At 38.2% G+C, this 13,854-nt stretch overlaps 1 protein-coding gene across 1 annotated transcript; it reads right to left on the bottom strand.

Moving 5' to 3' along the window:
- Window positions 1-2,798: 2,798 nt before the first annotated feature.
- Window positions 2,799-12,010, bottom strand: LOC149135382 (uncharacterized). The gene is made up of 3 exons (XM_089354452.1): window positions 7,731-12,010; window positions 4,582-4,689; window positions 2,799-3,055 (listed from the first exon to the last, which is right to left on the bottom strand). Exons 1-3 carry the CDS (start codon window positions 7,743-7,745, stop codon window positions 2,909-2,911), a joined length of 270 nt encoding a protein of 89 aa, XP_089210578.1. The 5' UTR covers window positions 7,746-12,010; the 3' UTR covers window positions 2,799-2,908.
- Window positions 12,011-13,854: the final 1,844 nt, after the last annotated feature.

Genomic DNA, 13,854 nt, shown 5'->3' with positions numbered 1-13,854 from the left:
GTGACCATCCTATGTTATTTTCAAGTGAAATGAGGATGCGTTGGCTAATGCACCCTTTCCTTTCTATTTCAAGCAGATTGAGTGACAATATAGATATTCCCTTGTTGGCTCAGGTGTAATCTCACCTTAATTGAAATATAATTTTATACATGAATATTTTTATCAAGGGGTAAAATGATAGAGCACCAGATGCAATACTTTGTGGTGTTTGTTTCAGTTTTCCTTCATTCCGAGTTCAAATCCTGCTGAGATCAACTTTGCCCTTCATCTTTTATGGGTTGAGTGTGTAGTGAAATAAAGTAACAGTCTTGTATTGAGAATTAGTACTACGCTCTCTTTGTGAAAGAAATTTGCTGTAGTCAGACACAGAGAGGAGTGGGTTCCATCAGGTGCTCTATGTCACAATCTTATGACAGAGTTGTAGGGGGTACAGGAGACAACTCATGGTGGAGTTCTAGAGCTACAGGGGACATGAAAAGGTAAATAGTTGCATAGAAGAGTAATTTTAATTCATGTTGGTAGTGAATTGTAACCAAAGAAATTCTAACATAACTTGATAGCTTCTAGTTCAATAGTTTATAAGTTATCTCCCTTTATTATAACATCCTGTTCAAATGCAATGTTTGTCCATAAATAAAATACAGTACCAAAACCCACTTGAATACTGCAATTCTTCAATAGTAACTAATAAACTTGACTAATACCTTTTTCCTAAATGTAGTAAGTATGTACTTTAAGGATCGCTCTTGAATGGAATAATGGTTTAACCATCTAACATTTAGATTACTGTCTAATGCAATGCGTATTTACTCACATCGTTTTGAATTAGTTATGCATTATGCAATCAATGATGTGATTGTTTATTTTTAGAATGACAAGCTGGTAGGGAAACTTGGCTATTATTTTTCTCAGTTCAAGCAACAATGTAGACGTTTGACTTATTTTCGTCAGTCTAACCTTGGTTGGTTCATCTAAATCAGTGGTGGTTCCCGAAGCGGGCGGTACTGGCCCCACTGTCGGCAATGGAAAGATCAAAAAGGGTGTTGAGGAAAAGTGGGGCAATAATAGAGTGGCAAACAATAATGGGTTAATTAGGTTAAGTTTTATTTGTGAAGAAAGTGGTCTATGTTTGTGGTGCTGAGTGGGGGGGGGGGGAAGGAATGTGGCTCGAGTGTCAAGAGGGTGGCAGCCTGATAAAGTTTGGGAACTATTGATCTAAATGGTAGGCATGTTGCACAAATGTGTAACTTCCTGTTCCACTGGATGATCAGAAGAGCAGATCCTGTTATAGTAATGGTAGCAATAAAAAAAAAAACAAAAAAAAAAAAACAGGGAAGAACAGAGTTGCCAAGGACAATTGGCTGTAGCATGGTATTGAGTAAATCATTTTTAATTAGCTTTAATTGCTTTTAGATGCAGTCTAGAATGCTAATGTGTGTACCAATATCAATGCTCCAGTTACTGGAACAGTATTCAACCATTGGTCAAACTTGATCTTTGTAATGTAAGCAATATGTATATATCATCAACAACCACTAAACATTCGTTTTCCATGCTGGCCTGGGTTGGACAGCTTGACAGTCTGTTTTGGCTTGGTTTCTACAGCTGGATAAAAAATTTGAAGAACCAAAATGTTCAGTGAAATGGGATGAGTGAGAAGAGTTATTAGAGTGTACACTAAAATGATTTGCTGAATTTGTCACGAGTTTAAATCCTTTTGAGGTAAACTTAGCCTTCTATTCTTTTGGGAGTTAAAAGCATAAAGCACTAGAACAAGGTGGTAGACTGGTGCAATTATCAGAGTCTTGTAATACTAATTCTTTTAGTTTTAAGTTCTTAGATGGTTATAATTCATTACTCTGCTTAACACTGGGTGCTGGGTGCATTTAACTGAGTTCATTGTGTTGCAAATGATTAAGCCAAGTTTCTAGTTTGAGGTTAACTTCCTCCTACTTAAATTGGAGGTCCTGAAGAAAAAAAAAATGGGTAATGGGCACTATTCTTACCTCTCTTAAGTGGCTGAAAAAAAAGGAAAGAGTGTCTTGATGGAGGAAATATTGAGGTAAGCAAGTATGATGGATATTTGAAGTACCAAAATGTCTGGTGCAGAAGGATGATGTGAAGTGGGTTGTTCTGAATAAGGAGATGCTGAGATGGTTTAATAACATGGATAGCCTAGAAATAATTCAGTAGAAAAGAAGACTAGATGTTAGCAGAATGCTAATTTGATATAGGCTCTACTCAGCCTTACATTTTCTATGTTAAACTGTGGACCAAGTTCATTATCATGTTTTTTTATCAGCAGAGAAAGCAATTATAAATACTAGAGATTTTAGTTGCAGAGTAAATACATTGCCTTCTCTGCTACTATTCCTTGGAAGTTTATAGAGATAGAGACCCCAGGTAGCTCCTTCATTGGGTCCTACATTTTCCTGGATGGATTCCCAAGTGTGGCCAACTGAGGTTATGGATATTACTCAACCAATTCATTCTTGGTCTATCTCTAGGTCTCCTGTTGTAATAAGAATATAGTATAATCTTGCAATATAATATAACAAATGGAAAAGTTTTGATTAACTAAAATTATCTATGCAGTTATAGATAAAATTTCTCTACATGATAGATAACCCCAATAACATCAAGTAATTTTTGGAATTTTCTGCTAAATGTAGAAAATGCAGTATGGAAGTGGATCAAGGTAATTAAAACCATCTGGCAAACGAAGTAGACATATTTGAGTCTTATCAAACTTCCACACTCATTTGGGAAAATTATATAAATAAAATCAAACTACTAAAGAATAGTACTAATTTATTCACATTTTAGTACATTTTGGCAGAAAGTTATTCATTAGTTAAAAAGAAAAAAAAACATGAATTACTAGTTCATTAGTTCTGTGGTTTTGTGACTATTTTCCATCTTTTAGTCCAAAAGACATCCTGTACAGAATATTTGCAGACAGTAAACCACCAGAAGCCATGAGGGCCATTGAGAAATAGTACATAAATCGATCTCGAGTGCCACGCTTTTGCCAAACTAACAATCCATCATCGCGCTACAAAACAGAATAAGAAAACAAAATTAGAATAAAGTAAGGTCAGTAATCCAACCAAAGAATAACCACACACACACACATTCAAGGTGTTCATAAATTACTGTTGCAGTGTGAAAAATATAGGGGAGAGAGAGAGAGAGAGAGAGAACTAAGGATAACACAGCAGAGCTTAATAGCAAACAGTTTTATTAGAAATATCAGAACACTTCCATGTGAACACCATTGGTTGCACACAAAACATCCAGATGATACAATACAATAAATTGTGGAAGTTGTAGAGATAATTTACGAACACCTTGTATGTGAGTACATGTGTGTGTGTGCACATATATATATATCATCATCATCGTTTAACGTCCGCTTTCCATGCTAGCATGGGTTGGACGATTTGACTGAGGACTAGTGAAACCAGATGGCTACACCAGGCTCCAATCTGATTTGGCAGAGTTTCTACAGCTGGATGCCCTTCCTAATGCCAACCACTCAATATATATATATATATACACACTCAATGTTTTTAAAGATCATTAACTTAATATTCAAATGTCTTTGATTACACAGACCAATTTCATCTTGGTACATACATATATATATATATATATATATATATATATATATATATCATTTAACCTACACAGGCTATAGACTACAGTCAATGGACATAGGAGTTGTAATTTAAAAATAACCCAATATTATTTCTTACCAAATTCCATTCTATTTCCAAGCATTCCAGATTTAAGAGATAATTTACGTTAAATCAAGCAATGGCATAAATATCTTTTTAAATGTTCTGTGTCATATTACAGAGTTTATGACTGTCACAAATACAAAACGATAAACATGAAAATCTACAACATTTAACACTCTTGTGAAAGTATCCACTCTCTCATCCCTTCCAATGACCCACTGTTTGTATTCTCTCCGATACTCACCTCCTTGTACCTTGACAGTTTGCTCTAGGACCCACTCCATCACTATCTTCCTTTAATCTTCTTCAGCCATGTATCTCCCCTATAACAAGACACCAGTGCTTGTCTCTCTATCATACTTTAGCCTCTCAACACCTGGCATCAAGCCACCCACTTTCACATTCCCTTCTCAAATACACCCCTCTTAGTAAGTGAGGGTTTTTTTTTAATACCTTTTTCCCTGATATGCCTTGCAAGTTACTTGGCAAGCTCACTAGGGCCAGTGGCAGGAAAGAAAGTACCCAATATTTTATAAAGTGGTTGGTGTTAAGAAAGACATATAGCTGTAGGTACCAAGCCAAAGCTGACATTGGAGTTCAAATACAGTCTTGTTGCTTTCTGGATATCTATCAAACTATCTAACTCATGCTAACATGGCAAATGGATGTTAAATGATGATGAAAGACGTGTGTACTCATCTAGACCCTTAACAAGAATGTTTTCAATTTAATTTTATTAACACCATATTGAGTGTATCTACAAAAATGCATTCCATTTAAATACTGAACAAGCTAGAATGCTAAAATATTAAATGGCTAATGAGTAGCTGATACTTACAAGGAAAAGAGTTTGAAGGTCTTGTACTTTCTTGTAAATACCAGTGTTTGGATATACTCCACTGGTAATCTTAGTTCCAAGTGGTGTTTTCAAGCTATTGTACAGGCACTAGAGCAAAAAAAAAAAAAAAAAAAAAAAAAAAATCAAATTTAGAAATGAAATACAACTTTGAAGTTAGCAAAGTAATAGGGAAAATAAGAAACAAAAAATATATTTCTCTAGTTTATTTAACATGCATTTGAGCAGCATTTCATTGACCTTTGGATTTTGAGTTCAGATTCTACTGAGGTCCCAGTTGATCAACTTAAACTTCCTCCCAAATTGCTGGCCTTGTGCCAAAATTGGAAATCAATATTAACCCTTTCACATTTAAATCAGCTATATCCAGCCCAAATGTTTCATCAATTTTATGTTCAAATCAGCCAGATCTGGCCTCTCACACCTATTGTATGAAGTCATTCTAAAAATAAACAATCAGATCACTAAAACATCAATTGCTACAAGATAATGCATGATTAATTTAAAACAGCATGAAGAAATATGCACACACACACACACACACATATATATATATATATATATATATATATATATATATATATATATATAAAAAAGTTTATGATATTGGTGAATAAATAGATACACACACACACACACAAAGTTTTTCTTTTAGTTTCCATCAACCAAATCCACTCACAAGGATTAAGTCAGCCTGGAAATACAGAAGACACTTGGTCAAGGTACCATGCAGTGGGACTGAAATGGAAACCGTGGCTATGTGGTTGCAAAGCAAACCACACCCATGCCTGTGACGCAGCTGTACAGATATAGTTGAGGGGGTGGGGGTGGAAAGACAAAAAATTTTGGAAAAAAAAAAAAAAGGACAAAAGTTTTGAAAGTTTGCCATTGGGTACCCAGGGGAATATTCTTTTACTCTTTTACTTGTTTCAGTCATTTGACTGCGGCCATGCTGGAGCACCGCCTTTAGTCGAGCAAATCGACCCCAGGACTTATTCTATCCGTCTCTTTTGCCGAACCGCTAAGTTACGGGGACGTAAACACACCACCATCGGTTGTCAAGCGATGTTAGGGGGACAAACACAGACACACACATATATATATATATATATATATATATATATATATATATATATATATATATATATAAATATACGACAGGAATCTTTCAGTTTCCGTCTACCAAATCCACTCACAAGGCTTTATTCGGCCTGAGGCTATAGTAGAAGACACTTGCTCAAGGTGTCACGCAGTGGGACTGAACCCGGAACCATGTGGTTGGTAAGCAAGCTACTTACCACACACCCACTCCTGCGCCTATGCTTACAATATCCAACTAAATTTGTTCACAGACTGTAGTCAACACCAATCAACTATTTCTAGATCTTTTTCAACCACATATTTCAGTTAAAATATAGCTTCTTGTATTTTACAATGATCAAATCATTAGTGATCAAAAAGATAAAATACTCTTTTTTTCCCATGGCTACTCTAGCAGATATGAAGATCAGCCGAATAGTATTTAATCAAATTTACATGTCAAATTAGATAACACCTTCTTAATTTATTGGTTGCTTTCTTTTACAAGCGATAGCGTCATTGCGTTGCTAATGGAACAAGGAAATACACAGATTGTCACACCTATTTCAAGCAGAAAATTTAAGCCTAAACAATAATTGTCTCCCTTGAAAAGTAAACCGAATTAAATGAATTTGACTTTGCCCACTTCTACTGCACAGGAGGTCAGGATTTTCTGACTAAAGAAGTTCAAAAAAGAACAGCATGGAAATGTGCTACAGAAAAGATATTTTAGTCAATAATTTTGGGTGATTACTAAATAAACTTCTAAATAAATGACCTTCGGCCCTTCAATTATGGCATAAGGATTTCCCCCACTTTACTGCGATTAAGAAAGGAAACGCTAGCCTTGTCTCAATAGGATTGCATTAGTGACAATCCTTCATATTACGGTATAGAAATAATATTTTATAAATATAAAATATATATTTAACATTGATAGTATTGTTTGATAGAAATGTAGTAGTGGCTCTACTAGATTATTTTAAAGACGGTTTCATCGCCCTATACAAGAATTTAGTGGAGTCACCACCAATCTACTTAGAAATAAAATATAATTAAGTATGCACATTTGAAATATTCATTAGAAATTTAAGAACATTCGGATTTGTTGACATTATTTTTCTTTGTATTTTCTGTTGAGTTTTACGGTCGTATCATGGGGGACTGCCGTTTTAATTTATGAACGTAACATTTCCATCCTGAAACAAACGGCATTAATTAGCATCATTAAGAAATATTTGAAGAAAACACATAAGATAAATAGTCAGATAAGATGGAGGGTAAAAAGCTTTCGAAAAGAGGGATGAACTATTCACAGTAAATATTTTTATATGCTTTAACTAGAAGACCTGTCAAATAATTAAGTTAGTGGTGAGTTAATTGAGTTGTGCATAACAGTTTCTTCAACTAATGACTTCCTTCCGGGGAATAATTTTGTGATGTGAATAAAAGACATTCACTTGGACGAAAAGTAAATCTTGCTAAACAGGTATGTCAATGTCGAAAGATATGGTTAAACAGGAAGACCTTCCAAATAAACTTAATAAATAAATAAAAGGCGGAGAAACGATTATGTATGTAATCGTGTCACAAGAAGAAAATATTTAATAATTCCCTATTTACTTAATTACTTCATTTTTCCAGTGATTAAATCTGAAGATCGAAGTGCACATTTTATTTCAATGCCAACCAAGGTCGTCCTGTCCGCTACGCTGACGTTTATAATCAAAGTTGTCTTGCACGTAACCCTCTATTTTTTCTTTCAGAGACAAACATGTATCCAGTATTACACTATTTAGTGTGCCTTTCCCCCTTTCGAACAGTAGGGGGCCAATTTAGGTAGATTTCTCTATTATTTTCGAGCTGGTCAAACAATCACGTAGAGATTGGCTCGTGTTGACTTTAAGGCATTACACTTTCCTATTAACTTCAAATTATCTAAAACGTCTCTGAATATTTTGAGCAACTGTAGGTTTACATCAATAAATATAAATTTCATTATTACATATATCTACACAGATAAAAATCACATATATTTATATTATAATTACCTTTGCCAGTCTCATTTTTGCTGCTAGATGTTGATAACTTGAAGCGGACACAGAGCTAGGCTAATCACGCATGCGTAGTTTAGTAATACGTCCGGTATACATCAACCCATTCATTCTCTAACACATATCTATCTATCTATCTATCTATCTACCTACGGATATGTTGACACATCGGCTCCGAAAGTAATCTTTATTCTTGACCTTTTATTGCCCACATATTGTTATAATTTTTGTATATAAGGTGTGTGAAGCACCCAATTTTCTTTTTATTGTGTTTTCAAGGTAGGAATTGGCCCTTAGGGACAGTTTCAACCTTTTTAAAATTATATATTTTCTTCCCGACGTTGAAAAATGTCGAGAAATGTTGTAGAACGCTGGACGGAATCTTCCATGAACCAACATTTTCCTAGACTTGAAACGCTAGGAGAACAAAAAAAGAACTCATGCACGCGCACACGCACCAAAACAGCAACAGGCTTTAGCGAACGCTGTCAGCGTCATGGATACTGTTAACAGCCCTGTCACCACCACCAACACTATCACTCCTACCCCCGCCACCACCAATGCCAGCAACAACAACAACGACAACAACAACAAAAACTTTGCAGACATGCTTAAACAAAAAAAAAGAAATTCTACCTTTAACAAACAAAGAACTCATAGAGACCAGGTCCCTTTTTTTCTACGTCCGGACAAAATTTAATATTGCATACACCAAAAGAAGTGAGAGAAGACGTAGAAAAAAGAAGAATTATTTACAAAATAATAAGAAAAAGCAAAAAATTAACAGAACCAATTCCAAAAATAGACATTGAGAAATGTGCCAAAAAAAATTATGAAACTTAAACAGTATATAAACTGGGGTTCGCAATATAATACGGTGCAATTTCGGTTTAATAATGAAGAAGAGGCGAAAATACATAGTATGGAAGCCTTACAAAATGATGAACTCATCATGGTCCCATACTACATTGTAAGTAAAATTAAAATAAATAATGTCCCTCCGGAAATTGAGTCGAAGTGGATTACTTCGGCGATATGTTTTCATTTGAAAACAATCAACGTTTTAGAAACCACTGTTGTCCATAATGACAGTTGGACCGGAAAATCCATTGAAATCTTGATCCAGATGGATCAAGATTCACTGGAAAAATTGCCGAATGTGATTCACTTGGAAAATGGACAAAGCCTCTATGTGGTGGCGGAGGGTAAAAAAACCACATTGCTACCTCTGTGGCAGCCAAGAGCATTTAATATCAAAGTGCGTTTTGGCACAAAAAAAAAGAAACAAGAACAGTTACAACCAAAAGAAAAAATAAATAAAAAACAACCTTTGCTACCAACACCACCAAACCCACGAGTCATCCGAGAAGTGTATAAAAAAAATAGAATCCCATCAACAACATATCATCAACAAAGTAAACCAAACGACATCACCATCAACACCACCACAATTAACTCCAACACCGAAACCAATTAGGGAAACAACACCACCACCAACATCAAAAGATAGACCAACACCAATACCAAGAACAACAAGGAAGAAAACAAACACCAACGAAGAAAAAACAAATGCAAAACCTAAATCCCCAACAACACACACACCGCAATACAGGCATAGAACCTGATGCCTTGCCCTTACCCCCTTCTGATCTGTCGGACTTTTCATCAAACGATGACAGTCCGGTGGAATGGCAGATAGCCGCAGGGGGTAAGAGAAAAAGATTAAAAAAGACAAAACCAAACACAAGCAAAGCAGGGAGGTACACAACCCCTGAAAGCCCCTTACACAACCAAACCAACACCAACATCATAAAAACGCATACAATGCTCTCGGCCATAAACACGAAAGACATAAAATTAATGGATTATATTGCATCTCACACAAACATATGTGAAGATGACCTGAAAACAAACAATCACCCAAGAACAACACCACCAGAACATATGAAAATATTATATTTGACACCAACACAGCACCACACACTCAAATCCCTCTATCCAAATGCGGTAGGGGGTTTCCAAAAATACCTTTCCAAAAAATTGTATAAAGACTTACTCCAAGACACTTCTAAGGAGGAACAGTGTAAAACTGTCGAAATGAGTAAGTAACCTTTTCTCTCGTCTCTTTACGCTTTTCGACTAAATTATGCTTCAAATAGGTTGTGTAAATGTATGTGGCTTGGCATCAGCTTGGAAGCAAGGATATCTTCTAAATGACATCAGGTCACAGAACATAGAAATAATAGCTATCAGTGAAACCAGACTCAGTAACCCGCGGGCCCTCAAGTCCATGTTTGGCGGACAATTCGACATTTATTTTTCTCCCTGTCTGCCAAACATGGGTGGTGGTGGTACCGTGGTGCTTTTTCGGAAGAGTCTGAACCTAAAAGTAAGGCCAATATTCCTAGACCCGGAGGGTAGGCTGGTTGTCTTGGACGTCGATGGCACAAACGGGTGTGCTTTCCGTCTGATGGCAGTGTATGCACCGTCCTTAACGGGTCGCGCGGATTTCTTTAGACGTCTAGAGGTTTTCCTGGGAACGTCACGACCTTTACTGTTAGTAGGGGACTGGAACACGCATATAGACTATGTGGAAGTGGCAGGTTTACAGGAACCGGATTAGCGAATTAATTAAGAGGGCATTAACAGGAGCCATCGTTAACAACTGATGGTGGTTTGCCCTGAAAATAGCAATTAAATCGGAATCTATTAGGTTAAGTAAAGAACTAGCGATAGATCGAAATAGAGTAGAGGGAGACTTAGTCAAGAAACTAGAAGAGGCACTTACAACTGGCAGCGCAACCAACGTTTTGGCTGTGAGGATGGCCCTCGACCAACACCTCAATGCCAAACACGAAGGTTGCATCGTCAGAGCTAAAATGCATGCCTTAAGGAACGAAGGGATCGAAGCTGCGCAAGAAGCCCAGGTGGTGGAGGCGCAACGCGGTAACAGAGCCACCATTCGGTCCCTAATTGATGAACAGGGATGCAGTTTATTCGAAACCGAAAGGATGTGTGGGGCCTTTCAACAGGACTTTGCTCGACTGTTTGGTGTGAGCGGTGGGTCGGAACGCAGGATGGACTTCAGTGCCTACCTGACCGGCCTGCCGCGGCTCTCGGCGGGAGAAGCAGAGTGTTGTGAGGGTCCCATCACAGCTGCTGAAGTAAGGGATGCGATGGCGGACTGCGCGAGGGATAAGTCGCCTGGATTGGATGGTCTACCCTACGAGCTGTATTGCCAAATGCCAGACTTGTTTGGAAACCTCTTGGCATCAGTCTACTGCAACTGGCAATAAAACGGGAGAATTCCCGGTTTCGTGAGCCGAGGTGCAGTGACATTGCTGAAGAAAGACCCAAACAAGGGGAATTTTATAGATAATTTCAGGCCCATCACTCTGCTCAACGCAGATTTGAAAATTTTGGCCAAAGTAATAGCCGAGAGGTTGGCGCTTGTCATCGATAAACTGGTCGACAAGGCGCAAACATGCGCCGTGCCGGGCAGAAGCATCCATGACAACCTCCACCTCATGCGCTACATCATGGACAGGGTAGTTAAGGATCCTGGCATGGGTGGGGGCGTTGATCAATTTAGATCAATCTAAGCCTTCGATAGGGTTGACCATCGATACCTGGTGGCCGTCCTCAGGGCAGCTGGCTTTGGTCCCGTCTTCCGCGGTTAGATCGCTGCCTTGTATAGCGGCATCCGATCGGTAATTTGGTTAAACGGTCACCTGTCAAAACCGTTCAACATCACGCGTTCGGTCCGTCAGGGATTCTCCTGTCGGCGCTTCTGTATGTATTGACGCTCGAACCACTTGTCAACTTTTTCAAGTACCGCTTGAAAAGGAATATGAGGATAGAGAGGAAAGTGTTGTTGAATGAAAATTTCAATAAAAAATGGGTAAATGTGGCAAGAATGGTAAGTATGAAAGATGACACCATTTTAAGCATAAACTTATAACAAAAAGAGAAAATGAGAGAAAAGGTACTTATTTTTATGTACATTTTGAACTGTCTGAGGTAACCTTGGTGCTTTTTTGTAGGTTTTTCTCTCCAAGGGTACACCTAAACTGTAAACATTATTTATACCCGTTTTTTGGAAAATTTGTAATTTTTGTACACCACACACCCCAACGATTACAGTCCCTATTGATTTGACTTTTCTTTGTGTGTCCCACTCACCCCACCTCGAAAATGAAAAACTCTACGCTTGTATTTTGTCCAATTTCTGTGTTCAGCCCTGTGTGGCTATAATAAAAAGATATCTGTCTGTCTGTCTATCTATCTGTCTACGAAATATTGATATATATATACACTCATGTTTTGAGATCTGTTTTTCCTGTTTCTGTGCATATCATACATAGGATATATATATATATATATATCATCATCATCGTCATCGTTTAACGTCTGCTTTCCATGCTGGCATGGGTTGGACGGTTTGACTGAGGACTGGTGAGCCAGAAGGCTGCACCAGACTCTAATCTGATCTGGCAAAGTTTCTACAGCTGGATGCCCTAACTAACACCAACCACTCTGAGAGTGTAGTTGGTGCTCTTACGTGCCGCCGGCACGAGAGCCACTCAGGCGGAACTGGCAACAACCATGCTCAAAAGGTGTTTTTTACGTGCCACCTGCATGGGAGCCAGTCTGGCGGCACTGGCAACGACCACGCTTATATATATCTATATATAATGATAATATAAATATTATATAAATATATGCATATATACATACATATATGTACATACTTACATATAGGTGCAGGAGTGGCTGTGTGGTAAGTAGCTTGCTTACCAACCACATGGTTCTGGGTTCAGTCCCACTGCGTGACACCTTGGGCAAGTGTCTTCTACTATAGCCTCGAGCTGATGAAAGCCTTGTGAGTGGATTTGGTTGACGGAAACTGAAAGAAGCCCATCGTATATATGTATATATATATATATATATATATATATATATATATATATGTATATGTATGTGTGTGTACATGTTTGTGTGTCTGTTTTTGTCTCTCAACATCGCTTGACAACCGATGCTGGTGATTTACGTCCCCGTAACTTAGCGGTTCGGCAAAAGAAACCAATAGAATAAGTACTAGGCTTACAAAGAATAAGTCCTGGGGTTGATTTCTTCGACTAAAGGTGGTGCTCCAGCATTGCCACAGTCAAATGACTGAAACAAGTAAAAGAGATATATGTATTATGTACTATGCTGAATACATGGAGTGTTCGTCTGGTATGTTGATTTTTTTGTTTATTTTTATGGATTGACCATACGTGTACTGATGAGTAAAGAGTGCATATTACTGCAATAATTACGAAATCATGATTTACTGTTTAGTTTGTTTTTAGGGGTCTAGCTTTGAGAGTTGAATTCCCTCGCGTTCGGTAAAAATGTGTTTATTATGGTAGTTTGACTTTAGAGTCCCTCTTAGCGTGAGGCATTTATGTATTGTAATGCCCTTAAATAAATAAATAAATATATATCCATGCATATATGGGTACAGGACATCAAAAAAACATGGACAGAATGAGAAACGAGAACATAAAAAACCAGAGTGTAAGTATCTTGAGAGAAAAGCTGAACATTAGAAGCATCAGTTGTGGCGTGCAAGAGAGACGATTGCGCTGGTATGGACATGTGGTGAGAATGGAGGAGGATAGCTGCGTGAAAAAGTGCCACACCCTAACAGTTGAGGGAACCCGTGGAAGAGGTAGGCCCAGGAAGACCTGGGCTGAGGTGGTGAGGCAAGACCTTCGTACATTGGGCCTCACCGAGGCGATGACTACGGACCGAGACCTTTGGAAATGGGCTGTGCGTGAGAAGACCCGGCAAGCCAAGTAAGATCGTTGCCAGTGCCCCTGGACTGGTTCTTGTGCGGGTGGCACATGAGATGCACCATTTTGAGCGTGGCCGTTGCCAGTACCGCCTGACTGGCTCCTGTAGGATTTTCGAGCGAGATCGTTGCCAGTGCCCCTGGACTGGCTTGTGCGGGTGGCACATAAAAGACACCATTTCGAGCGTGGCCGTTTTCGTGCGGGTGACACGTAAAAGCACCCACTACACTCTCTGAGTGGTTGGCGTTAGGAAGGGCATCCAGCTGTAGAAACTCTGCCAA

The sequence above is a fragment of the Octopus bimaculoides genome, chromosome 6 (assembly GCF_046866305.1).
Source record: "Octopus bimaculoides isolate indiv1 chromosome 6, ASM4686630v1, whole genome shotgun sequence".
Taxonomy (NCBI): domain Eukaryota; kingdom Metazoa; phylum Mollusca; class Cephalopoda; order Octopoda; family Octopodidae; genus Octopus; species Octopus bimaculoides.
Note: the sequence above shows the minus strand (reverse complement) of the source record. Positions and strands in the feature narration are given on the sequence as shown.

Excerpts from the sequence above, each read along its gene's own strand:
- LOC149135382 (XM_089354452.1), bottom strand. Across the intron at positions 3,056-4,581 it reads ACCTTCAAACTCTTTTCCTT|CGCGATGATGGATTGTTAGT; the intron begins GTAAGTATCAGC and ends TCTGTTTTGTAG.